This window comes from Oncorhynchus clarkii, chromosome 13, assembly GCF_045791955.1.
Source record: "Oncorhynchus clarkii lewisi isolate Uvic-CL-2024 chromosome 13, UVic_Ocla_1.0, whole genome shotgun sequence".
Taxonomy (NCBI): domain Eukaryota; kingdom Metazoa; phylum Chordata; class Actinopteri; order Salmoniformes; family Salmonidae; genus Oncorhynchus; species Oncorhynchus clarkii.
The window spans coordinates 3,752,732-3,780,711 of record NC_092159.1 but is presented as its reverse complement, the minus strand read 5'-3'; the positions used below and the strand labels follow the sequence as shown (position 1 = coordinate 3,780,711).

General features: G+C 40.8%; 2 protein-coding genes across 2 annotated transcripts in view; one reads left to right on the top strand and one right to left on the bottom strand.

The window, feature by feature from the left end:
• The window catches only part of LOC139424281 (zinc finger protein 721-like), a 291,616-nt gene that overhangs the window by 138,233 nt on the left and 125,403 nt on the right, over positions 1-27,980 (bottom strand). The window contains exons 1-4 of the mRNA XM_071175973.1: positions 12,603-13,153; positions 12,047-12,144; positions 11,668-11,845; positions 5,379-9,173 (exon numbers count right to left, since the gene is read on the bottom strand). Of these exons, the coding sequence (XP_071032074.1) occupies positions 7,927-9,173; positions 11,668-11,845; positions 12,047-12,144; positions 12,603-12,912 (1,833 nt within the window). The 5' untranslated portion in view covers positions 12,913-13,153 and the 3' untranslated portion in view covers positions 5,379-7,926. Of the gene's footprint in view, positions 9,174-11,667; positions 11,846-12,046; positions 12,145-12,602 lie in introns of the transcript that reaches the window.
• On the top strand, positions 19,182-26,612 carry LOC139424285 (piggyBac transposable element-derived protein 4-like). The gene is made up of 5 exons (XM_071175981.1): positions 19,182-19,696; positions 20,642-20,739; positions 20,871-21,048; positions 22,421-22,484; positions 24,493-26,612. Exons 1-5 carry the CDS (start codon positions 19,459-19,461, stop codon positions 26,204-26,206), a joined length of 2,292 nt encoding a protein of 763 aa, XP_071032082.1. The 5' UTR covers positions 19,182-19,458; the 3' UTR covers positions 26,207-26,612.

Genomic DNA, 27,980 nt, shown 5'->3' with positions numbered 1-27,980 from the left:
TGACTCTGTACTGGTAATACCTGTCTACAGCCTCCACATTGACTCTGTACTGGTACCTCCTGTATATAGCCTCCACATTGACTCTGTACTGGTACCTCCTGTATATACCCTCCACATTGACTCTGTTCCGGTACCTCCTGTATATAGCCTCCACATTGACTCTGTACCGGTAATACCTGTATATGGCCTCCACATTGACTCTGTACTGGTAATACCTGTATATAGCCTCCACATTGACTCTGTACTGGTAATACCTGTATATACCCTCCACATTGACTCTGTACTGGTAATACCTGTATATAGCCTCCACATTGACTCTGTACTGGTAATACCTGTATATAGCCTCCACATTGACTCTGTACCGGTAATACCTGTATATAGCCTCCACATTGACTCTGTACTGGTAATACCTGTATATACCCTCCACATTGACTCTGTACTGGTAATACCTGTATATAGCCTCCACATTGACTCTGTACTGGTAATACCTGTATATAGCCTCCACATTGACTCTGTACTGGTAATACCTGTCTACAGCCTCCACATTGACTCTGTACTGGTAATACCTGTATATAGCCTCCACATTGACTCTGTACTGGTAATACCTGTCTACAGCCTCCACATTGACTCTGTACTGGTAATACCTGTATATAGCCTCCACATTGACTCTGTACCGGTAATACCTGTCTACAGCCTCCACATTGCCTCTGTACTGGTAATACCTGTCTACAGCCTCCACATTGACTCTGTACTGGTAATACCTGTATACAGCCTCCACATTGACTCTGTACTGGTAATACCTGTATACAGCCTCCACATTGCCTCTGTACTGGTAATACCTGTCTACAGCCTCCACATTGACTCTGTACTGGTAATACCTGTCTACAGCCTCCACATTGCCTCTGTACTGGTAATACCTGTATATAGCCTCCACATTGACTCTGTACTGGTAATACCTGTATATAGCCTCCACATTGACTCTGTACTGGTAATACCTGTCTACAGCCTCCACATTGACTCTGTACTGGTAATACCTGTCTACAGCCTCGCTACTGTTATTTTCCTGCTGCTCTTTAATATTAATTATTTGTATTTTTATACATAACACTTATTTTTCTTAAAACTGCATTGTTGGTTAATTAAGGGCTTGTAAGTAAGTATTTCACTGTAAGCATTTCACTTGTATTCTGATTTCATTCATACATTTCTTACATTCATTTATTAATATAGAAAATATACATATTGAAAATATAAATGTTTCGTTTTTTATATATATTGTTGAATATAATCTACTTTAAGGGTATATTAGTTCCAGGATCTCTGCTAGTGTTAAAGTTATGGGCAATTTAATACAGAGACATTAGCATAGTAGGACATGTAACTTAAGGTTACCTAACATAACCCCTGTTCTATGATATTATAAGCCTCGTTAGGGGCGGAGTCTAGGGAGATCCAATCAAACAATATCTGTCAAGCAACAGCTAATAGCAGACGACTCCACTTCCTATATAGGGCCATAGTCTCTCCCGTCTTCACATCTAAGTACGTTTGTCTTCCATGTGTGAAAGGTAACCTAGTCAACTACCAACTACCATAGAGCTCATATACTTTACGGTGCCAAGTCTAGACAGGACCATCGCTCAGAGGTCCCCACTCTACTCACCGTATGTGTAGTGATGTCCAGTCAGTAGAACCTCATGAAGGTTCATCACCACAACATACATCATTACAGATCTCTTGAACAGAGATGCCTTTAAACAATGTATATGTTGTAGCCAGACCTCTGGTGGATTGAGCCATCAAGCCCTCTGGAGGTGTCAGATCCTTGCTGCTATAGAACCTCATTAAGGTATATCACCACAACATGCATCATTACAGATCTCTTGAACAGAGATGCCTTTAAACAATGTATATGTTGTAGCCATACCTCTGGTGGATTGAGCCATCAAGCCCTCTGGAGGTGTCAGATCCTTGCTGCTATAGAACCTCATGAAGGTATTTTTTTATTTGCATTTATTTAACCTTTTTTTAACCAGGAACTAACTAACTATATTTAACCAGGAACTAACTAACTATATTTAACCAGGAACTAACTAACTATATTTAACCAGGAACTAACTAATTGAGAACAAGTTTTCATTTACAACTGCGACCTGGCCAAGATAAAGCAAAGCAGTGCGACAAAAACAACAACACAGAGTTACACATAAACAAATTGGCAGTAGAGAACTGGAAGGAAATGCAGCCAAAGGAAGTGTTGGCTTTGGGAATGACCAGTGAAATATACCTGCTGGAGCGTGTGCTATGGGTGGGTGTTGCTTTGGTGACCAGTGAGCTGAGATAAGGCTGGGCTTTACCTAGCAAAGGCTTATAGATGACCTGGAGCCAGTGGGTTTGGCGACAAATATGTAGGGTAGTATATGGGGCTTTGGTGACAAAACGGATGGCACTGTGATAGACAACATCCAGGTTGCTTAGTAGGGTGTTGGAGGCTATTTTGTAAATGACATTGCCAAAGTCAAAGACCGGTAGGATAGTCAGTTTTACGAGCGTATGTTTGGCAGCATGAGTGAAGGAGGCTTTCTTGCGAAATCGGAAGCCGATTCTAGATGTAATTTTGGATTGGAGATGCTTAATGTTAGTCTGGAAGGAGAGTTTACAGTCTAACCAAACACCTAGGTATTTGTAGTTGTCCACATATTCTAGGTCAGAACCGCCCAGAGTAGTGATGCTAGTCTGGCAGGCGGGTGCGGGCAGCAATCGGTTGAAGAGCATGCACTTAGTTTTACTAGCATTTAAAAGCAGTTGGAGGCCACGGAAGGAGTGTTGTATGGCATTGAAGCTCGTTTGGAGATTTGTTAACACAGTGTCCAAAGAAGGGCCAGATGTATACAGAATGGTGTCGTCAGAGTAGAGGGGGATCAGAGAGTCACCAGCAGCAATAGGGCGACATTGATATATACAGAGAAAAGAGTCGGCCCGAGAATTGAACCCTGTGGCACCCCCATAGAGACTGCCAAAGGTCCGGACAACAGGCCCTCCGATTTGACACACTGAACTCTATCTGAGAAGCAGTTGGTGAACCAGGCGAGGAAGTCATTTGAGAAGCCAAGGCTATTGAGTCTGCCGATAAAAATGCGGTGATTGACAGAGTCGATAGCCTTGGCCAGGTCGATGAAGACGGCTGCACAGTACTGTCTTTTATCGATGGCGGATATTATATCGTTTAGGACCTGGAGCGTGGCTGAGGTGCACCCATGACCAGCTCGGAAACCAGATTGCATAGTGGAGAAGGTACGATGGGATTCGAACTGGTCGGTGATCGTTTGTTAACTTGGCTTTTGAAGATTTTAGAAATGTTGGGCAGGATGGATATAGGTCTATAACAGTTTGGGTCTAGAGTGTCTCCCCCTTTGAAGAGGGGGTTGACCGCAGCAGCTTTCAAATCTTTGGGGATCTCAGACGATACGAAAGAGAGGTTGAACAGGCTGGTAATAGGGATTGGAACACTCGGCAGATAATATTTAGAAAGACAGGGTCCAGATTGTCTGGTCCTGCTGATTTGTAGGGATCCAGATTGGTAGGCATCCAAAAAATCTAATGTATGTACCAACGACAGATTGACAATTAAACAATTTATACAGTACTGAACAACATATTCAAGTGTAGAACTTCAGTAGAATGCCCCTTTAAAACCCCACATTAGTTCAACAACAGTTTGTGCCCTTGTTTAAGACAGTACTCACTGGTGTTAATCTGATATTCTGTATCCTCCTCTTGCACTCCCAAAACATCTTCCTCCTTCACTTTTATTGAGACAGCATCCTCTTCCTCTCTAAAAGGTTATTTCACGATAACAGCCACCTCTTCCATTCTGAAAGGTTCTTTCTTGTCTTTCACTGTAACACCGTATGGGAAAGGGAGAAGGAGGAAGGGGGTTGGACCCCCACCACACCCCACCCCACTCCACTGGGTAGCACAGAGCAACACTTTAAGGGGCATTGCATTCATAATGGCGCTGACTAGGGAAACGCTCCCGCTGTTCTTAGAGCCTGTCTGCACGTTCAAACTAAAACAATGTAACTAATAATGGTGTGAAAAATGCCCCTTAGATATTAATTCGGAGGGCAGATATTATTCAATATTAAAGCAGTAGACCTCTCACTAAAGGCCTCAGTCAAAAGTTATACTTAAATTCGAACTGGATTTAACAAAAAATGAAAAGTGCACATTTGTAAATCCCAAACTCTAAAAGCAATTGGAAAGGTAGATACAAATGATTTGTGACGTGGTTAAAATAAAGAATGTAAACAAGATGCTGGAGCGGCAGGGTAGCCTAGTGGTTAGAGCGTTGGACTAGTAACTGGAAGGTTGTAAGTTCAAACCCCCGAGCTGACAAGGTCGACAATCTGAATCTGTCGTTCTGCCCCTGAACAGGTAGTTAACCCACTGTTCCTAGGCCGTCATTGAAAATAAGAATTTGTTCTTAACTGACTTGCCTAGTTAAATAAAGGTAAAATGAAAATTACAGTAGTGGTGGCATTTTCAAAACAGGTTTTCAAACACTTGTAGCCCGATTAGCAGGACAATAGACTCTTTATATCCCGGCTACTGTAGGTGTGAACATCCCCCTACCTGCAATGCTTAAGTACTCTTAAGTGTTACATTTCTAACTCAAAACAGCAGTACAGTATATCTTCATCAACATCTTTATGCTTTCTTTAATAATGATACAAATCCTCTTTCAAAATGCAGATGTTTATTTAGTTATGGATCCATAACGAACTACTATGGCAATAAATATCAATGAATGACATAAATATTGGAACAAAGTTGTCTAATGAAGGTAAACAAATTGTTGCTAACTGGAAAACACTCTTTCAAAACACACACGGTCATGTCGTACAGCGCCATTATGACTATTAGCAAGAAGCTGGACAATAGACTTGCCTAGAAGGAGGATAGGGGGAGACTTCTATCATCAAATGTATTTCTTAGTTAGGTTGGCTGTATCACAACCGGCCGTGATTGGTTGAAATTTCAGTTTAATCCACCAGAAAAGACCAAACAAATAATACAGCAAAAAGTATTGTTATGTATCACATCTGACTGTGATTGGGAGTCCCACAGGGCGGAGCACAACTGGCCCAGCGTTTCTCTCCCTCTAAAAACAGAAATACATGTTTTGGCCTTTATAAATATTATTTTGGCCTTTATTCAGATTACAATCACTCACTTTCGTTTTTTGAAAACAAAATAACCTCCAAAATATTGTTATATCCTATCAAGTTGATGGCACAGTCATATAGCCGCCACCTACATATAGCTGAGTGACTCACTCATCCATGGCTTTGGATCAAAATAAATAAGTATCAACATTCTTTCTGATAGTCTTTAATAAATAAATATTTTGGTTATCCTGACCTGGACACCACGTACAGTATTTTAATAGCCCATTATGTGCTATTATCAGGACAATATACCTTCACCAACACCTCTCTGATGCAGGTTCGATACCCGCGCCGGCCGTCACTGGGAGACCAATGCGGCAGCTTTTGGTTTTAATTTAGAATCTTCTATATGTAATTATTGGCGGAGAGTCAGGTCATATTTTTCAATTTACTGTAGGTGTCATGAGTCTCACTAGTGTTGAGTAATGTGCTGTTTAAAGTGGTGTAGGTCTTATTTATTTAAAGAGCATATTGAAGCTAGAAGCAATAGGATTAGAACCAATAGGATTTGAAGCAAAAGCCTCCAACTATTTTAGCACTGTTTCGCGCTGCTCTGAGACAAGCATGGGGACTGGTCTTGATAAATGAATTAGATTGTTTTCTCCGTTTGGGTATTGGTTAGACTACAATTATACAATTATGGTGTAGAAATGTTATGTTCTTAGTGTAACCTTTATTTAACTAGGCAAGTCAGTTAAGAACAAATTCTTATTTACAAGAACAGCCTACTCCTTCCTCCCCGTCTGGGAATTGAACCTCGTTCTCCGGTGTGCCAGCACGACACAGGGATTCTTTAGTTAAATAGCCCAGTACTGTAGCCTACTCCAGACCGTCACGTTGTACAGGGCCATATTTTCCATCCTAACGGTAACCCAGAGGGTTTTTAGTAATATAAAGGGTTTCTTTGTAATATAAACACCATAATATGAACTTCTTGGGATAGGGGGCAGCATTTTCATTTTTGGATGAATAGAGTGCCCAGAGTGAACTGCCTCCTACTCAGTCCCAGATGCTAATATATGCATATTATTAGTATTGGATAGAAAACACTCTGAAGTTTCTAAAACTGTTTGAATGATGTCTGTGAGTATAACAGAACTCATATGGCAGGCAAAAACCTGAGAGAAAATCCAAACAGGAAGTGGGAAATCTGAGGTGTGTAGTTTTTGAACTCACCCCTATCGAATACACAGTGGGATATTGGTCATGTTGCTTCCACTAGATGTCAACCGTCTCTAGAACCTTGTTTGATGCTTCTACTGTGAAGTGGGGCTGAATGAGAGGGGAATGAGTCAGAGGTCTGCCTGAGTCCCACGAGCTGACCACGCGCGTTCATGACAAAGTTAGCTTGCTTTCCATTGCTTTTCTACAGACAATGGAATTCTCCGGTTGGAACATTATTGAACATTTATGATAAAAACATCCTAAAGATTGATTCTGTACTTAGTTTGACAAGTTTCTTCGACCTGTAATATAACTTTTTGAACTTTTCGTCCGACTGGATTTGTTTACCAAACGCCCCAAGAAAAGAAGCTATTTGGTCATAAATGGACATAAATGATGGACATTAACAAACAAAACAAGCATTTATTGTGGAACTGATCATCAAAGGTAAGTGAATATTTATAATGCTATTTATGACTAATGTTGACTACTCAACATGGCAGATATTTCTCTGGCTGGTTTGGGCTCTGAGCGCCGTTCTCAGATTATGCTTTTTCCGTAAAGTTTTTTTGAAATCTGACACAGCGGTTGCATTAAGAAGAAGTGTATCTAAAGTTCCATGCATAACACTTGTATTTTCATCAACATTTATAATGAGTATTTCTGTGAATTCATGTGTCTCTCTGCACAATCACCGCATGTTGGAACTACTGAACGTAACGCGCCAATGTAAAATGAGATTTTTTTAATAAATATGAACTTTATCAATCAAAACATACATATATTGTGTAACATAAAGTCCTATGATTGTCATCTGCTGAAAATCATCAAAGGTTAGTGATTCATTTGTATCTCTATTTGTGCTTTTTGTGGCTCCTCTCTTTGGCTGGAAAAATGGCTGGGTTTTTCTGTTAGTTGGTGGTGACCTAACATAATCGTTTGTGGAGCTTTCGCTGTAAAGCATTTTTGAAATCAGACACTGTGGCTGGATTAACGAGAATTATATCTTACACTTGTATGTTTGAGAAATTTGATTTATGAGATTTGTTGATTTTTATTTGGCTGAAATTTCATTGGCTGTTGGCGAGGGGTTCCGCTAGCGAAACTGGGTTCAGGTTAATCAAATTAATAAAGAAACATTTCTTGATATCAGTCCCATTTACATTGTTCTTACAAAAACAAGTTGTAAATTCTCTAGTACAGCCACTATTGAAGGCAATCAAATGCTTCTCAAAGATGCCCTCTGGTGGTCAAACTAGCACTTACTAGCATTATTGGTGACAGTGGTTGACACGTAAATAACATGCCATAGAATTCTGTGGCACCATGCAAGCTGTGCTGCAGTACGCTGCAACTTTTAAAGGACGAACCACTGTACTCCATATTCAATTCATGTTTTCTAATAAAAACACACAAATATATTTTTGAGTATACATTGTACAATTTAAATTCATATGGTATAAACAAGCAAACACATTCTCAGTCAACAATTAAAGACACTGGGAGCACTGTGTATGTTCTCTGATGCATTTTAAGAAGTCAAGGAGAAGTAATTATTCTCTCCTGTGTGAATTCTCACGTGCTTTTTCAGCTTTCCAGAATGGTTAAAACGCTTTCCACACTGGGAGCAGTGGTAAGGCTTCTCTCCTGTGTGTATTCGCTCATGAGCTTTCAGGGTTCCTACTTGGACAAAACTCTTTCCACACTGGGAGCAGTGGTAAGGCTTCTCCCCTGTGTGTAGTCGCTGGTGAACTTTCAGGGTTCCTAAGTGACTAAAACTATTTCCACACTGGGAGCAGAGGTAAGGCTTCTCCCCAGTGTGGATTCTCACATGAATTTTAAGTGACTGTGAAGAGTAATAGGTCTTCCCACAGTCTGAGCATTTGTAAGGCTTCTCCCCTGTGTGCAGTCTCATGTGCTCTTTTAGGTTTCCTGAATAGTTAAAACTCTTTCCACACTGGGAGCGGTGGTAAGGCTTCTCCCCTGTGTGTATTCGCTCATGAGCTTTCATGTTTCCAAAGTGACTAAAACTCTTTCCACATAGGGAGCAGAGGTAAGGCTTCTCCCCTGTGTGAATTCTCATATGACTTTTAAGTGAGTGTGATGAGTAATATATCTTCCCACAGTCTGAGCATTTGTAAGGCTTCTCCCCTGTGTGTATACGCTCATGAGCTTTGAGGGTGTCTAACCGCTTAAAACTCTTCCCACACTGGGAGCAATGGAAAGGCTTCTCCCCTGTGTGTATACGCTCATGAGCTTTGAGGGTGAGTAACCGCTTAAAACTTTTCCCACATTGGGAGCAATGGAAAGGCTTCTCCACTGTGTGTATACGCTCATGAGCTTTGAGGGTGTCTAACCGCTTAAAACTCTTCTCACACTGAGAGCAATGGAAAGGCTTCTCCCCTGTGTGAATTCTCACGTGACTTTTAAGTGAGTGTGATGAGTAAAATGCCATCCCACAGTCTGAGCATTTGTAAGGCTTCTCCCCTGTGTGTATACGCTCATGAGCTTTGAAGGTGTCTAACCGCTTAAAACTCTTCTCACACTGGGAGCAATGGAAAGGCTTCTCCCCTGTGTGTATACGCTCATGAGCTTTGAGGGTGTCTAACCGCTTAAAACTCTTCCCACACTGGGAGCAAAGGAAGGGCTCCTGCCCTGTGTGTATTCCCTCATGTATTTTCAGGCTTACTGACTTGGTAAAACTCTTTCCAATCTGGGAGCAGAGGTGTTGTCTTGCTGGTTTGGACGTCTTTGGTTCGTCCAAGTTTGGTTTTCCTCCTGCCAAAGACAGAGTTTATTTTTAAGACAGAGCAGAATGAAATCTCCACATGATAAAACTGCCTTGCTATGAACTTTAAACCAAATCAGATCCCTCAATAACCTGAGGCCAGCTTTCAAACATTTCATCATTTAAAACCATTTTTGTGTGATTTTAAAACAAATGTTGTAGAGCATCCTGGTAATTACTGTTTACAAGACTTATTTGTATTTCTGTTTTACTAGTCAGAACACAAAACACTAGACAGTCCTATGACACTCAAGACACAGACATCGCTGGATTCCTATCAAGCAGGTGGTTGTAAATATATAACCTTCATAGCTGTATGATACAGAATGTGACCTACACACTTCCTTAAACATATAATAAGTCATTTAAAGTGGAAGTCCAAAACTTGTTTTTACGTGGAAGACACAAAGCACATCAGTAACATCTCCCCGTTGTTGAAAGGGTTCGACACATTGCTGTTTAAATGGACCAATTTCTAATTTAGACGTTCACACATTTGGACTATCATTAATTTCATGATATTTTGGGAAAAGTAAAAAAGAATGTGAAATATTTGGGGTAGATGTTACAAAAAATATAAATATGTAAAGTGTTGGTCCCATGTTTCATGAGCTGAAATATCCCAGAATTCTTCCATACGCACTAAAGCTTATTTCTCTCAAATTCGGTGCAAAATGTGTTTATATCCCTGTTAGTTCAAATTTCTCCTTTGCCAAGATAATCCATTTACCTGACAGGTGTGGCCTAATGTTGAACACTTTTTAGGTTACTCTATGATTCCATAAGTGTTATTTCATAGATTTGATATATTCACTATTATTCTACAATGTAGAAAATAGTAAAAATAAAGAAAAACCCTTGAATGAGTAGTTGACTGGTAGTGTATATGGTCGATTCCATGGGAAAGTCAACCTGAACATGTGTAACGGAGGTGAGAACGTGCCGTAAACTCACTCCACAGCTTGAAACGTCACAGATGGAGCTGTCCAACTGGTACCTTTTAAACTCACTCCACAGCTTGAAACGTCACAGATGGAGCTGTCCAACTGGTACCTTTTAAACTCACTCCACAGCTTGAAACGTCACAGATGGAGCTGTCCAACTGGTACCTTTTAAACTCACTCCACAGCTTGAAACGTCACAGATGGAGCTGTCCAACTGGTACCTTTTGTATCGCTCCAGCGGTTCATTGTCAAGGAGAGCGGTCACATGTGATGAGAAGCAGATGATCACTAGTTTGAGTCCAGTATGGGGACAGTGGAGGAAACTAAACTGTAAGCAACAAAACTAAGTCATCAAAACTAGTTTTTCAACCACTCCACAAATGTCATATTTCACTTATAATTCACTGTATCACAACTCCAGTGGGTCAGGAGTTTACATACACTAAGTTGACTGTGCCTTTAAACAGCTTGGAAAATTCCCGAAAATTATTATGTTATGGCTTTAGAAGCTTCTGATAGGCTAATTGACATCAATTGAGCCAATTGGAGGTGTACCTGTGGATGTATTTCAAAGGCCTACCTTCAAACTCAGTGCCTCTTTGCTTGACATTATGGGAAAATCAAAAGAAATCAGCCAAGACATCAGAAAAGAAAATGTAGACCTCTACAAGTCTGGTTTATCCTTGGGAGCAATTTCCAAACGCCTGAAGGTACCATGTTTATCTGTACAAACAATAGTACGCAAGTATAAACACCATGGGACCACGCAGCTGTCATACCGCTCAGGAAGGAGACGCGTTCGGTCTCCTAGAGATTGACCCAAGTTAAATCATTTAAAGGCAATGCTACCAAATACGAATTGAGTGTATGTAAACTTCTGACCCACTGGAAATGTGATGAAAGAAATAAAAGCTGAAATAAATCTCTCAACTATTATTCTGACATTTCACATTCTTAAAATAAAATGGTGAACTAACCTAAAACAGGGAAATTTTACTATGATTAAATGTCAGGAATTGTGAAACTGAGTATAAATGTATTTGGCTAAGGTGTATCTAAACGTCCGACTACAACTGTACATTTGCATGTTTAACACGTTCTGTAGATCAGACGTTAATGAAGCAATGCAGAACACATTGAAGTGTCTGGAGTTTTGTCTGCCGCTTCAAAAGTCTTGGGGGGGGGGGGGGGGGTTCACTGGGACAGGCAATGTCACATCCATAATGTTGTTAGGACAAGTTTTGTAAAATTTGCACCTTACATCAGATCATCTTGAGACTTTCCGTCTAAAGCTAACTTTTTATATGGTCTATTGGTTTCTCTCTTTTCATTGGCAGAATCCTTTTTCAGTGTTATGATATTCATAACATCCATATCCACCAGTCTATCTTCCTGTCAACTAACAGAACTCTGCTGGTTGTCCTGGTAACAGATACCAGTCTATCTTCCTGTCAACAAACAGAACTCTGCTGGTTGTCCTGGTAACAGATACCAGTGGGCAGATCTATTATATTTGTACAAACTAAACTACAGCACTTACTTCGGTGAGTCAAATCTGATCCTTTCTTCTCTTCTCCTCCTCTCACAGTTCCACTCAGCCCCGTTGTTTTCCTGCAGTCCACCAGCAGCACAGACAACCTCTTCATACCCAGCAGTAAGTTGCTACCGGGAGAGGCTCGACACTGGGACTCCGGGAGGGAGGAGGGGCTAGCGTTGTCCTGGTAACCATAAAGAGGGGACACAGACACATATCTTTATGGATGCTGATATCACTGTTGTCATAAAGTGTTTTACAGAAACCCAGCCCAGCCCTCGATAGAGCAAGCTGTATGCTAGACCAGACCAAGCTGTTTGCTAGACCAGACCAAGCTGTATGCTAGACCAAACCAAGCTGTATGCTAGACCAGACCAAGCTGTACCATCTGGTGTTCTGATCTGGAGAGACTCTTCTCTGCCTCGTCAGCATCAGGATATTGTTGAGGCTCCCCAGAGGATCCAGGATAGTCATGTCTCTCTCCTGTGTGGACGAGAACATGAAACCGATTGTAAACTTATGATCTTCTATTGCAATCATAGGGTCTTACAAGAGGCATTAATATGTCTAAAAGGACCTAAAATGGCCACTTTCATCATGATTTCCGAAAATATTGTTTGTGATGCAAATGTAAAAGGTTTGTTCCACAAATTGGTTGGCTTTTGCGTCCCATTGATCTTTTAAGTAGAAAATTTGCACCAATATTGAATTTTAAAAGACTGTTACATTAGATGAGGTGCACTTTAATGTAGACCACATGGAGAATTCAATACATCTAAATCTAAGTCCCCAAAATATATGTACCAAATGCAGATTTTACATTTAACAATTTATAGAGTACGAAACTTATTAAAGTGTAGAACTTCAGTAGAATGCCCTTAAAAACCCCACATTAGTTAAACAACGGCATAGTTTGTGCCCCTGTTTAAGACAGTACTCACTAGTGTTAATCTGATATTCTGTCTCCTCCTCTTTCACTCCCAAAACGTCTTCCTCCTTCACCTTTACTGAGATAGAACCTTTTAGAGAGGAAGAGGATGCTTCTTTCACTGTAACAGCCTCCTCTTCTTTCACTGTAACAGCCTCCTCTTCTTTCACTGTAACAGCCTCCTCTTCTTTCACTGTAACAGCCTCCTTTTCTTTCACTGTAACACCCTCATCTTCCACGACAATGTTCAGTCCCAGAGCTTCTTTTTCCGTCCAGCAGACCACCTCTACATTAGCAGGGGAGGAGTAGTTTAGTGAACTCATGGTCAGGGATGTTAGCTAGTTAGCATTAGCGACTAGCCTAGTGCTAACCTCAGTATCAATCTTTAACACGTTTTCAAATTTAACAAGAACATTAGGTTAAAAGTCATCAGATGATAAGTCAACAGAAATGCGTTTAAAACACTGAGATTAGCTAATGTACACAAACACGGTGTAAAGCGGCAATATATCGGTTTTATATTGGCTAGCAAGCTACCGAGGTGGTTGAAAGAGAAGCCGTTTTGTTGTTCCTGAAGAAGTGTCCCGTCCAGTCCATTATACGTCACACAAGAAGCATCACCTGAAAGACGTCCATCGCCATCTGCTGATTGGAGTGGGTAATGCAGTTTGGAAACAATAGTTACGACACGTTGTATTAGAAAGAACGTAATTTAACAATAAACTGATACATTTTCTCTTGCTTCTTACAAATGATACGTTCCTGTACACAGACGTAGATCTTAATATGAATATGTGGATGATGAATAAATACTTCTATGAATAGGTAGTGTGTTAATATACATTTTCTCTGTTCATTTTTCACATTCGTTTTTATTAGATGTGACCATACTTTTCCCTTAAAGCCACGCTCTATAAGATACACATCATCCTGTAAACAACAGAACAAATGCATCACATGCAAATAGCACTTGATTATCTGTAGTGCTTTACACTGGGTAGACAAAACATTAAGAACACCTGCTCCTTCCATGACTTAGAAAGACTAGGTGAATCCAGGCTAAAGCTATGATCCCTTATTGATGTCACTACTTAAATCCACCTCAGTCAGTGTAGATGAAGGGGGGAGTCAGGTTAAATAAGGATTTTTAAGCCGTGAGACATGAGACATGGACTGTGCATGTGTGCCATTCAGAGGGTAAATGGGGAAGACAAAATATTTAAGTTACTTTGAACGGGGTATGGTAGTAGGTGCCAGGCGCCTCGGTTTGTGTCAAGAACTGCAACGCTGCTGGGTTTTTCAGCTCAACAGTTCCCATGTGTACCAAGAATGGTCCACCATCCAAACAGTGGTGGTCAGTGCCGTTTAAGATGAGGGAGGACGATTTGTTTTTTCATGGGCATGGCCTTATTTCTACTACAGCATGTTGGACGACTGTCATTCATATTCCGTTCACCCTGTTCAATGTAACAGTGGTAGGTTTAGGCTACAACATGATACTACCTAGCCTATGCCTACACCTAGCAACCTAGCTTATGAATGAAAGTTTAGAATGTAGGTTCACACAGGTCGAGAGAAAATTTTGAGGTGACAGACAGTGACACATTCAATATCGCCTTGCACACTCTCGCCTGCATCTAGCTGAAATAGAGGTTCTATTGGACAAATTCACGTATGTTTATCCTGGTTGTGTTCTGTTTAAGAAACGTTTGTCAACAGAATCGGCTGAATGAATACGCCCCTGATCATGCATAAACACAGTTCACTTTCATTACAGACACGTTCTATTCCTTCTTGCATCTATGTGCTCTCCTCTTATCACCTTCTCCCTTTGTTTCTGGACTTCAATTGCACAACACAACACAACACATTCCCTCAGAAGAGACTAATTGAGAGGCTCCTGCTGCCCTCAAGGGCACATTGACAGATTTTTCACCTAGTCCTCTCTAGGATTCAAACCAGGGATCTTTCAGTTACTGGCCCAACACCATTAACTGCTAGGCTACCTGCAGCAGGAGTCCCATGTTGACAGGAGAGCCCACCTTTATTTCTCCCTCATTATGAACATTCATATTGGTCAACAGTCCTACTGTGTGTATTGAACATTGATATTGGACTGTAGCAGCTAGCTAACTGGCTACTGATCAACCTATTGTGTGTATTGAACATTGATATTGGACTGTAGCAGCTAGCTAACTGGCTACTGATCAACCTATTGTGTGTATTGAACATTGATATTGGACTGTAGCAGCTAGCTAACTGGCTACTGATCAACCTATTGTGTGTATTGAACATTGATATTGGACTGTAGCAGCTAGCTAACTGGCTACTGATCAACCTATTGTGTGTATTGAACATTGATATTGAACAGCCTTACCTATAGAGTAGCACCACCACCCATCAGCCCATTCTCTTCTTGATGTCAAAGCTGCAGTGTATTGTTGCTATAGGAGTGTTTGATTAATAATAATTCAAATTGTGAAAATAGAAGTGTACAATTTATATATATTTTTTAAATCAACTTTAAAATACTGTTTGAGTCTATGCAGATGTATAATCTGAATAGGAAAATACATTATCAATAAATAGTTTACATCAACATACCGAGCCACAATCTGTAAAATGTGACCATACTATTTATTTCAAGACCCTCTGTCAGATATAAATCATCAGAGTGGGAAACCAACTGACATGGAAACAATAGAGCAAATGTATCACTATCAGAGGTGTGTATTATGACATCATATAGAACTACTCAGACATTCCAAATCCGGCTTCATCCACATTATGAAGGTGGATATTGATCCAACCATTTCCAAAGTAATGACCGGGCTGATGGAAACAGGATATGCCTGTACACTTTTATAAATGCAGATAGACAATTTGTTGGTTTGTTTTACATGGTGGGGTCTTTTTGTGTCAGTAAAAATGAATAAGTGAGAAATGGCGGTGGAAACTCCTTTACGTACAAATATTTATATAATAACCATCACATCTTAGTTAAACGTGGAGCCACGTGATGAAATGTTGATTGGTCCTCCCACTATGACTTGGGAAACCATGCAGTTTATTAGGCTACAGATGAAATAAGTTATGAACTTCACAGGGTGGTGAAAGTGCATGTGATGAGCTTGATGCTCCTTTCCAATACATTTTGAGGGTCTTATTCTGGTGACATGATGATCGATGCTTGGTTGTCATTTGACAAATAAAATAATATCTCTCTTATCCATAATAATCTCATCATGTAGGTAGCCTACCAACACTGTACAGTTGTGGCCAAAAGTTTGGAGAATGACACAAATATAAATTTTCACAAAGTCTGCTGCCTCAGTTTGTATGATGGCAATTTGCATATACTCCAGAATGTTATGAAGAGTGATCAGATGAGTTGCAAATAATTGCAAAGTCCCTCTTTGCCATGCAATGAACTGAATCCCCAAAAAACATTTCCACTGCATTTCAGCCCTGCCACAAAAGGACCAGCTGACATCATGTCAGTGATTCTCTCGTTAACACAGGTGTGAGTGTTGACGAGGACAAGGCTGGAGATCACTCTGTCATGCTGATTGAGTTCGAATAACAGACTGGAAGCTTCAAAAGGAGGGTGGTGCATGGAATCATTGTTCTTCTTCTGTCAAACATGGTTACCTGCAAGGAAACACGTGCCGTCATCATTACTTTGCACAAAAAGGGCTTCACAGGCAAGGATATTGCTGCCAGTAAGATTGCAACTAAATCAACTGTTGTGTCTTTGGCAGAAATAGAAACAGAAATACCTTATTTACATAACAGTAATTATTCAGACCCCTTGCTATGAGACTGTCAGAGCAAAAACCAAGCCATGAGGTCGAAGGAATTGTCCGTAGAACTTCGAGACAGGATTACGTTGAGGCACAAATCTTGGGAAGGGTACCAAAACACTTCTGCAGCATTAAAGGACCCCAAGAACACACTGTGGTGAAGAAGGTGCAACAGAGCCTCTTCAACATCAGGAGGCACCTAAAACCCTCACACAGTTTTACAGATGCACAATGAAATGACCCCAAGAACACACTGTGGTGAAGAAGGTGCAACAGAGCCTCTTCAACATCAGGCTTGTCACCTAAAACCCTCACACAGTTTTACAGATGCACAATGAAAGCCATAGGAAGATGGTTGCAATTTCAGTTTAATCCACCAGAAAAGACAGAACATTCTGGTTACTAATTGATAAAAAAAGAAATAATAATAAAACCCCCATTATTTCTATTTCTACTTTGCACATTATTCCACTGCAAATCTACCATTCCAATGGTTTACTTGCTATATTGTATTTACTTCGCCACCATGGCCTTTTTTGCCTTTACCTTCCTTATCTCACCTCATTTGCTCACATTGTATATAGACTTGGTCTTCTACTGTATTATTGACTGTATGTTTGTTTTACTCCATGTGTAACTCTGTGTTGTTGTATGTGTGGAACTGCTTTGCTTTATTTTGGACAGGTCGCAATTGTAAATGAGAACTTGCCTACCTTGTTAAATAAAGGTGAAAAAAATTAATAATAATTAAAGACCAAAATTGGTTAAAGAAAATTATGAACCTCTGCAGATCTAGCTACGAAGAGACAGAATCATTTGATCATTTTAGATAATTTGTTTTGGTACTGTCCATATGTAGCTTGTTTTTGGTCGCAGGTGAAGGAATGGCAACATTTACCTGGAGCTAACTCTGCAGACAGCACTACTGGGGGATTTGAAAAGTCATAGTCAATTGATCAATAATATAATAATACTTTAAGCAAACATGTTTATTTTTAATTTACTAGCAACTATGAGAATATAAAGGTCAAGAACTTTTGTGAAACAGCACAGTTAAAAATATATGGCAAATAGAAATCAAACGGGGTGGTCTTCAGAGATAGATGGGAGAGGTTTAGGGTAACTGAAGGATAGGACTGGATGGTCTTCAGAGATAGATGGGAGAGGTTTAGGGTAACTGAAGGATAGGACTGGATGGTCTTCAGAGATAGATGGGAGAGGTTTAGGGTAACTGAAGGATATGACTGGATGGTCTTCAGAGATAGATGGGAGAGGTTTAGGGTAACTGAAGGATAGGACTGGATGGTCTTCAGAGATCGATGGGAGAGGTTTAGGGTAACTGAAGGATAGGACTGGATGGTCTTCAGAGATAGATGGGAGCGGTTTAGGGTAACTGAAGGATAGGACTGGATGGTCTTCAGAGATAGATGGGAGAGGTTTAGGGTAACTGAAGGATAGGACTGGATGGTCTTCAGAGATCGATGGGAGAGATTTAGGGTAACTGAAGGATAGGACTGGCTGGTCTTCAGAGATAGATGGGAGAGGTTTAGGGTAACTGAAGGATACAATTAAAAACAAACTAAATATAACTATTGTATAACACATTGTCTGTAAAATGTACATGGTACGTATAAGCTGGACATAGAAGCCTGAAAGTTGTTGTGCATTCGTTTCCTCCAATCAGGGAAGGGGTGATAGGGTTAGTGGAAAACAAAGGAAAATATATGTTTATACATACAGTGCCTTTAGAAAGTATTACAAATGTATATGTATTTTTAAACAGAAATAACTTATTTACATAAGTATTCAGACCCTTTGCTATGAGAATCGAAATTGAGCTCAGGTGCATCTTGATTCCATTGATCATCCTTGAGATGTTTCTACAACTTGATTGGAGTCAAATTTAGTTGATTGGACATGATTTGGAAAGGCACACACCTGTCTATATAAGGTCCCACAGTTTACAGCGCAAGTCAGAGCAAAAACCAAGCCATGAAGTGGAAGGAATTGTCCGTAGAGCGCCGGCACAGATATGGGGAAGGGAGACAACAACAAAAAATATGCCGCATTGAAGTTCCCAAAGAACACAGTGGCTACCATCGTTCTTAAAAGGAAAAGTTTGGAACCACCAAGGCTCTTCCTAGAGCAGGCCGCCTGGCCTAACTGCGCAATCAGGGGAGAAGGGCCTTGGTCTGGGAGGATACCAAGAACCTGATGGTCACTCTGACAGAGATATAGAGTTCCTCTGTGGAGATGGGAGACACCAACACTTGCCTAAATAGCCCATATGCCACCATAGGAAGTGTTATGTGTTGTTCGTGATGAGCCTTGGTCAATTTAGCTCAGAGTATGCCACCCTATTCTATCTGTCACCTTTTTTTTTCACCTTTATTTAACCAGGTAGGCTAGTTGAGAACAAGTTCTCATTTACAACTGCGACCTGGCCAAGATTAAGCATAGCAGTGTGAACAGACAACACAGAGTTACACATGGAGTAAACAATTAACAAGTCAATAACACAGTAGAAAAAAAAGAGAGTCTATATACATACCTAATCCTGCCTAATAGGCAGGCCAATCCTGGAGGAAAGTATTGGCTGTAAGAAGTAAGAACATAACATCTGGTTATTTTTAAATGACTTCTTATGACATTGCTTGCCAGACTGAACATTGTAGTTCATATTTTCCAGTCTGCGTTACCCACTCCAGTCAGCAGATGGCGATATGCATTTTTCAGGTGATGCTTCTTGCGTGACGTATAATCTAGTGGACGGGACAGGAGGCTTCTTCAACCGCGACAAAAGGCTTCTGATTTAACCACGCTGTGCTTTGCTAGCAAACCTAAAACCGAAACATTGGAGCTCTTTAGACCAATCTTGTGTATATTACTCTTAGTGTTTTTAACATAATTCTGTTTACATATCTACTGGTTCATTTAAACGTAATTTGCTTGTTAAATTAGCAAATGTGTTACATTGATACTGCACTAGGCTAATCTCCCGGAGCATAAACTGACTAATCTAGACGGAGAAAGAAACTGGTGAAAGGAGGCAAAGAAGCTTGAAGAATGAATAAGGAGGCTATCACATTGAAACAAGAGGATGATATTACAGTGAAAGAGGAATATGGGAACGAGGTTGTCAAAGTGGAAAAAGAGGTAGAAGCTTTCAGAATCAAAAAGGAGGAAGATGCCGTAAAATTGAAAGAGGAGGAAGACCTTTTTGGAGTAAAAGAGGAGGATATCTCAATAAAAGAGGAAGACGTTTTGGGAGTGAAAAATGAGACTGAAGATCCGATTACCACCAGTGAGTACTGTCTTTAAAAACGGGCACAAACTATGCAGTTGTTTTTAAAGGGGCATTATCCTGAAGTTCTACACTTGAATATGTTGTTCAGTACTGTAGGAATTGTTTATTAAGGGGCAATCTGCCATTGGTACATATATTTTTGGAACTTCAAAAATGGATTTATTGAATTCTCTATGTGGTCTATATTAAAGTGCACTTATTCTAGTATAGCCGGGTTTTAAAATATAATATACAGTGCATTTCTACTTAAAATATCAAGTGGACGCAAAATGCACCCATTTTGTGGAACGGCCCTTTTACATTTGCATCACAGTGGTGGGAAAAGTACCCAAGTAAAAGTGAGTCACCCAGTAAAATACTACTTGAGTAAAAGTTAAAATATACTGAAGTATCAAAAGTATATAAATAATTTCAAATTCCTTATATTAAGCAAACCAGATGGTGCCATTTTCTTGTTTGTTTTTATTTTATTGACGGATAGCCAGGGACACACTCCAACTCTCTGACAATCTACAATTGAAACGTGTGTTTAGTGAGTCCGCCAGATCAGAGCCAGTAATGATTACCAGGGATGTTCTCTTGATTAGTGAGTGAATTGGACCATTTTCCTGTCCTGCTAAGCCTTCGAAATGTAATGAGTACTTTTGGGTGTCAGGGAAATGTATGGAGTAAAAAGTACATTTTCTTTATGTACGTAGTGAAGTAAAAGTACAATTAGTCAAAAATAGTAAAGTACAGATTCCCCGGAAAGATACTTAAATAGTACTTTAAAGTATTTTTACTTAAGTACTTTACACCACTGATCACAAACAATATAAAAAACACAATTAAAGTGGCTAATTTAGTCCCCTTTTAGATATGTATTCATTCCTCCTGTAAGACTCTGTGATTGCAATAGAAGTTGATAAGTTTACCATATTTTTGATGTTCTCATTCACACAGGAGACAGACATGACTATTGTGGATCCTCTGGGGAGCCTCAACAACATCCTGATGCTGACGAAGTAGAGAAGAGTCTCTCCAGATCAGAACACCAGATGGTACAGCTTGGTCTGGTCTAACATACAGCTTGCTCTCAGGGTCTGGTCTGGGCTTCTGTAAAGCACTTTTTCAACAGTGACATCAGCATCCATAATGATATGCGTCTGTGTCCCCTCTTTATGGTTACCAGGACAACGCTAGCCCCTCCTCCCTCCCGGAGTCCCCGTTTCGTGCCTCTTCCGGTAGTACCTTACTGCTGGGTAGGAAGAGGTTGTCTGTGCTGCTGGTGGACTGCAGGAAAACAACGGGGCTGAGTGGAACTGTGAGAGGAGGAGAAGAGAAGAAAGGATCAGATTTGACTCATCAAAGTAAGTGCTGTAGTTTAGTTTGAACAAATATAATAGATCTTCCCACTGGTATCTGTTACCAGGACAACCAGCAGAGTTCTGTTAGTTGACATGAAGATGGACTAGTATCTTTTACCAGTGGGGCTGTCCCCGACTAATAAAAATCTTGTTTGACTTAGCCATCTGTTCTTTCGACCAATCAATTGATGCAAATTTTAAACATGTATTTCTATATATACACTACCGTTGAAAAGTTTGGGGTCACTTAGAAATGTCCTTGTTTTTGAAAGAAAATAATTTTTTTGGTCCATTAAAATAACATCGACAATCAAAGCCACAAATGCTGATGCTCCAGATACTCAACTAGTCTACAGGAGGCCAGTTTTATTGCTTCTTTAATCAGAACAACAGTTTTCAGCTGTGCTAACATAATTGCAAAAGCGTTTTCTAATGTTCGATTCGCATTTTAAAATGATAAACTTGGATTAGCTAACACAACGTGCCATTGGAACACAGGACTGTTGGTTGCTGATAATGGGCCTCTGTAGATAATAATGGGCCTCTATGTAGATAATAATGGGCCTCTGTAGATAATAATGGGCCTCTGTAGATAATAATGGGCCTCTATGTAGATAATAATGGGCCTCTATGTAGATAATAATGGGCCTCTATATAGATCATAATGGGCCTCTGTAGATAATAATGGGCCTCTATATAGATCATAATGGGCCTCTGTAGATAATAATGGGCCTCTATGTAGATATTAATGGGCCTCTATGTAGATAATCAGCCATTTTCCGCTACAACATTAGCAATGTCTACACTGTATTTATGGTAAATTTAATGTTATTTTAATTGACAAAAGGACATGTATATCCTAACACGATCCGTGTTGTAAACAGTATTCTGCATGAATTCCGACTCTTTCAACTTGCAACAAAACAATTTTTTGAAATCAAATTTTTTTAGCAATCAAACATAGCTTAACACGGTCAAGTTCAGTTTCTGTGCAATCCTCAGACACTCTAGAAGGCAACCAAACATGTTTCATGATTCTACATTACGTATTGGCTATACAAGACCTGAATTAGCCCATGAAGGTTCTTGAACCAATGACCACCTATCGTTTTGAAACCTAGCTAGATAGCCAATGAGCTGGGATTTCCAGCAGTATGTGAACGCCGTTTGTAGGACAAACAGCCATCGTGCTAGAGCTGTGCACAACAGAGTTCATTCTCTGGTGAAAGGAAACCAGATGCACGGTAGTTTACGTTTCACAGCAGTTCGTTCTCTTCTACAGACTTCTCAAGTCTGAAAAAGTTAAACATGGTTACTAAGAGTGGAAAAGTTAAATCTCAGTCCAAGTATAATCATTTTGATGATATTATTGCAGAAATTGACCAACAGAGTGACACAGAAGGAATGGATGAGGACTCTGCGAGTGACCAGAGTTTTGAGTAAGTAAAACAAGTTTTTACTTCTCATGCTAATGCAGTTGTTTAAATGGTTGCATATTTATTTATATATACATACACACACACACAGTCAAAGTTTACATACACTTAGTTTGGAGTCCTTAAAACTCGTTTTTCAACCACTCCACAAATTTCTTGTTAACCTCTCTGGTACAAGTGCGTCCCACCTCGACAACAGCCAGTGTAATTGCAGGGCGCCAGATTAAAAACAACAGAAATCCCATAATTAAAGTTCCTCAAACATACAAGTATTATACAACACTTTAAATCCAGCCATATTGTCCTGTTTCAAATAGGCTTTACGGCGAAAGCACGCCAAACAATTGTTAGGTCAGCCCCTAGCCACAGAACCATACAGCCATTTTCCAACCAAGGAGAGGTGTCACAAACGTCAGAAATAGCGATTAAAATTAATCACTTACCTCTGATCATCTGGTGTCACTCCCAGGTCTCCATGTTAAACAATAAATGTTTGTTTTGTTCGATAATGTCCCTCTTTATGACCAAAAAAAACCCTTTTTGTTCGCACGTTTAGTCCAGTAATCCGAATGCACAAGGTGCGGGCACAAAGTCCAGACAAAAAGTTTTTTTAAAGTACAATAAAAGTTTGTAGAAACAGGTCAAACTGTAGTATGATCTAAAATAAGGACGCGCGACAACGAGGTTCTAGCTCCAGCCTGTTTATTAACCTAACCCTCGCATGTCCTACATAGGTACGGATACCCCCAAGGGACATCCTACTACATCTTCCCCTCTCCCATGAACAAGAACTCAACATGCATAACCACTGAAGCACAACTGAAATGCAATTTGGAAACCAGTATTATTCTCTAACATGCTAATTCCCATCCTGAAACCGTATGAAAGCATTCAATCACACAGTATGAACATTAACTTAGGTACAGTCTCTTTTTGCTGGGTATGTTCCCCAGCAGTATGTTTTCTCCACGTAACATAGTCTTTCAGCCACTGGTGGCTTCACATCCCTTTCTGGGTGCGCTTTTGGCTCTGAGCATTCTCTCTCCTTCACCCTCTTTTTGTGCATTTTCTGTGGCCTCAGTCTGTGTGGCTGGTAGATCTGGAAGAGCTCTGAGGTGTGCTTTGTTCCTTCGTACCTCTTCTGAGCCTGTGTCCACCACATAGGAGCGTGGGGCATCCGCTTTCCTTAGCACTATTGCTGGTGTCTTTGAGTTTGTAATCCACACACGTTGACCTTCGGTCAGCTCTGGCCTCTCCTTAGCACGGTGTCTCCGATTTAAAGTCTCCAGTTTGCGTTTGTTTCAGCCGTTTGTCCCTCTCAGCGAAGGCCTCCCTTTTAGGCCATCGGGGTTTAAGCTGAGCCAGCGAGAAAGGCCAATGACCACTGATCGTCTTGAAATCTAGCTGGGTAGATAGCCAATGAGCTCAGGTAAACGACAACATGTGATGGTTCTATCCAGGAAGACTATCGTTTGTGGGAAACTCAAGCGTATAGACACAACCATTCGCCATTGAAAACTCTACGAGGCCACGCTGGTTACGTGCAGCATTTCAGAGAAGAATTATGGCAAGTAAATCTTTAAAATCAAAGACAAAGTATACAGATCTACACGATATCATTGACGAGATTGATAGAGATAGTGAGAGTGAATTACTACAAGATGAGTCAGACCAGACAGTGACTATTCTTTTCACTCTAAATGGAGAAGATTCTGTGTTGGATTGGTGAGTAACGTTGTTTGAAATGAATCATATTAAATATTATTCATTTGAGTTGTTTGAGATATATATATATATATATTTTTTGCCATATATAAAATATGACTAGGACATGAAATATAAAGTACACATATGTATAAAGTAAGCATTGCTCTACATTGTGGGTGTATCTGTGTGTCTGTATATATTACATATATTTTTACATGTCCATTCCATGTTTAGATAAAATACAACACCTCACCTTAGTGGATGTTTACTTACTCTATATATAATCTGTGTCTTTATTTCACAGTCCCAGCGATTCTGATTGGGAGCCCATACTGCCAAGGTGCAAATCCCCCACTGAAGCTGGTCCATCTGCCCGGCCATCAAGAGGTGTGGAGCCGGTGACAAAGAAGCGGAGGAAGGAAAGTGTGGAACCTGCTGGCAGTGCGGAGGAGGGTCGTTGGCACTCTGTGCTGGAGGAGGATGTGGCCCCACCGCCTCCAATTTTCAGACCAAAGAGGCCACCAGGTCCTCAGCTGGCCATGACCTCTAAGTACAGCCCCATGCAACTTTTTCAGCTGTTTTTCACCTCGGCAGTTGTTGATTCCCTGGTGTTGAACACTAATAAGTACGGAGCTAAGAAGCAGGAAGGCAAGAAAGAGACATGGAAGCCCATTTCCAGGTCAGATCTTTTTTGTTTCATGTCTATGGTCATGTACATGGGTGTTGTGAAGCTAAAAACCCTGAAGGACTACTGGAAAACTGCTCCCCTCTATCAACTGCCTTTCCCATCCACTGTCATATCATGCAAAAGGTTTCTGACAATCTCAGGGGCGCTTCATATCAGTGACCCAGAAGTTGATAAGGACAACGAGACGAAGCGAGGCACGGCGAGGTTTGATAAGCTCTGCAAAATTAAACCTCTCTACCTCGACATCATTGAGGCCTGTAATACTTATTTTCAGCCTGCCCAGAACCTTTCCATAGATGAGAGGATGGTAGCCTCAAAGGCCAGAAATGGCCTAAAACACTACATGCATAACAAACCGACTAAATGGGGTTACAAACTGTTTGTTTTGGCCGATTCTGCGTGTGCGTACACATGCAATTTTTTTATCTATGAGGGGAAGAACAGTTGTGCGACCGGTAAGAGACTTAGCTATGACTCCGTTATGCAGTTATTAGATTTTCAGCTGCTAGGGAAGGGCTACAAACTGTTTGTGAATAACTTTTACACAAGCCCTACCCTGTTCACAGACCTGAGGAAGCTGGAGATGTGGGCCTGTGGCACCATTCAGACCAACAGAGTGGGCTTTCCGAAAACCAGGGTGAACGACATGCCTAAGCAGGCTGAGCGGGGTACCATGAGATGGATCCGTGAAGATGGCCTGCTGTTTGTGAAGTGGATGGACACCAGAGAGGTGGCACTGTGCTCCACTATCCACAAGTCCTTCAGTGGTGATCACGTCGTCAGGCGTGTGAAGGACGCTACAGGGGCATGGACCACCAAAAATGTCCCCATTCCTGCAGCCATCAAGGACTACAACAAGAGCATGGGAGGTGTGGACCTGTCAGATGCGCTGATAGGATACTACAATGTTCTCCACAAGACAATGAAATGGTACAAGACATTTTTCTATCATTTCATTGACATTGCTGTGGTGAATGCCTTCATCCTCCAGAAGGAAATGGCTAAGAGCTGTGGACAGCCCCCCATCTCACAGCTAGCCTTCAGAGAGCTGCTCATCCAGGAGCTTGCTAGCTACAGCAAGTCCACTGTAGCACCTTCTGTCCCCTCTACGTCTGTCCCCTCTGCTCCAACTAGTAGTGTTCACCTGCCCAGATTCATCTCTGCAGACATGAATGTGCCTCGGGGCAAAAAGGGCACAGTAGGGAGACGTTATTGTTTTCTGTGTCACATGAAATGCCCCATTATCTGCACCAGCTGTTCAGTAACCCTCTGCTTTACAGCAGAAAGAGACTGCTATTGGGCATGGCATCAGAAGAACAATATTGTGTAGAGGACTGAGGGTCTTCACAATATTGTACATTATACATTGAATGTGCGTAAATAGTTACCCTTGTTATTTGACATTTTTTCAAATGTTCATATTTTTGGGGAGGGGGGGGGGGAATATGTTAGAATGGCATTCGAGTGTTTTGTATATAGTAATTTACTTCAAAATGTATCACTGTACCAATTCGGCCCCTTGGGTACATTTGGGCAACATGTGTGGGACACCTAGGTGACTATATACTCAATGTCATGTAGCTCACTCATTCCTGAAGATATCTTTCTGAAACTTTTTTCAAATACTGTTGCCATCTTATGTTCTCCATTCAAACCACCCCCAGCATCCTATCTGTATGTTTGGATGTTCTTGTTTCAGTTGAAAGATGATGCAGCAACAATAAAAACAGAAAACGTATGTTTATTTCCTTGTATTTTCTTCTACCAGATCTATGGTGTTATATTCTCCTGCATTCAATTCACATTTACACAAACGTCAGAGTGTTTTCTTTCAAATGGTACCAAGAATATGCATATCCTTGCTTCTGGGCCAGAGCTACAGGCAGTTAGATTAGGGTATGTCTTCAGGTGGAAATTGCACAAAGTAACCCGAAGAGGTTTTTAATAAGGTAAGGTAGGTTGAAAGGTTGGTCAGTTGGTTGGTAGGGTCTGTCAGTTGACAGACAGAGAAGATACATAATAAAGGAGAGACTATGAGTAAGAAAGTGATCAGAGTAACCATAGCAACAGAGGACATGGTGTCAGCAGCAGCTCTCTACAAAACCTCAAATGTTGCATCACTTCCGGTGGGCCTCAGAGAGACACGTCTAGATGGCCTCAAATCTTCCCTTGGACAGATGTAAATGAGCTGTTGGCTAAATCTGGTGCTACGCATCACTTCTGAGACTTCTGACACCATTGAAATCAGTAAGACATGAAAATTACCAGCACTCTGACTCTGTCCTGCACCAGGAGAGTCTAATGGAGGACAATCTAGAGAGAGAAAGATTTGTCCATTGCATGAACAGTTACAATTGATTTCCTCCAACATTACAGCATTTAATCTCACAGCACATTAGTTGTAATGTCTGAGATGAGGGATTCATCATACCTGCTCTTGATGAAGAGTGACCACTGATATCTTCAGATGTCAGGATGTTGTAGAGAGGTTTGTGAGGGTTGTGGAGGTGTTTGGGGATGTTGTAGAGAGGTTTGGGAGTGTTGTGAAGGTGTTTGTTGAATGTTGTAGAGAGGTTTGGGAGGGTTGTGAAGGTGTTTGTGGATGTTGTAGAGAGGTTTGGGAGGGTTGTGAAGGTGTTTGTTGGGGATGTTGTAGAGAGGTTTGGGAAGGTGTTTGTTGGGGATGTTGTAGAGAGGTTTGGGAGGGTTGTGAAGGTGTTTGTGGATGTTGTAGAGAGGTTTGGGAGGGTTGTGAAGGTGTTTGTTGGGGATGTTGTAGAGAGGTTTGGGAGGGTTGTGAAGGTGTTTGTTGGGGATGTTGTAGAGAGGTTTGGGAGGGTGTTTGTTGGGGATGTTGTAGAGAGGTTTGGGAGGGTTGTGAAGGTGTTTGTTGGGGATGTTGTAGAGAGGTTTGGGAGGGTTGTGAAAGTGTTTGTTGGGGATGTTGTAGAGAGGTTTGGGAGGGTTGTGAAAGTGTGTTCTCTATGTTGATCATCGGAACTCGTTTGAAGGTAACCTATACACACACATGGAAGTACGGAGGTAGTTTTGTGCCCCCCAAAATAAGGGGTTAAAACAATATATAAAATATTACCTGAGCTTTC

What these genes read in the sequence shown, in the direction of transcription:
- LOC139424285 (XM_071175981.1), top strand. Translation starts at nt 19,459, where the DNA reads ATGAATAAGGAGGCTATCACATTGAAACAAGAGGATGATATTACAGTG. An exon ending in TGAAGATCCGATTACCACCA is followed by an intron (nt 19,697 to 20,641) that starts GTGAGTACTGTC and finishes TCATTCACACAG; the next exon opens with GAGACAGACATGACTATTGT. An exon ending in GCGAGTGACCAGAGTTTTGA is followed by an intron (nt 22,485 to 24,492) that starts GTAAGTAAAACA and finishes TTTATTTCACAG; the next exon opens with TCCCAGCGATTCTGATTGGG.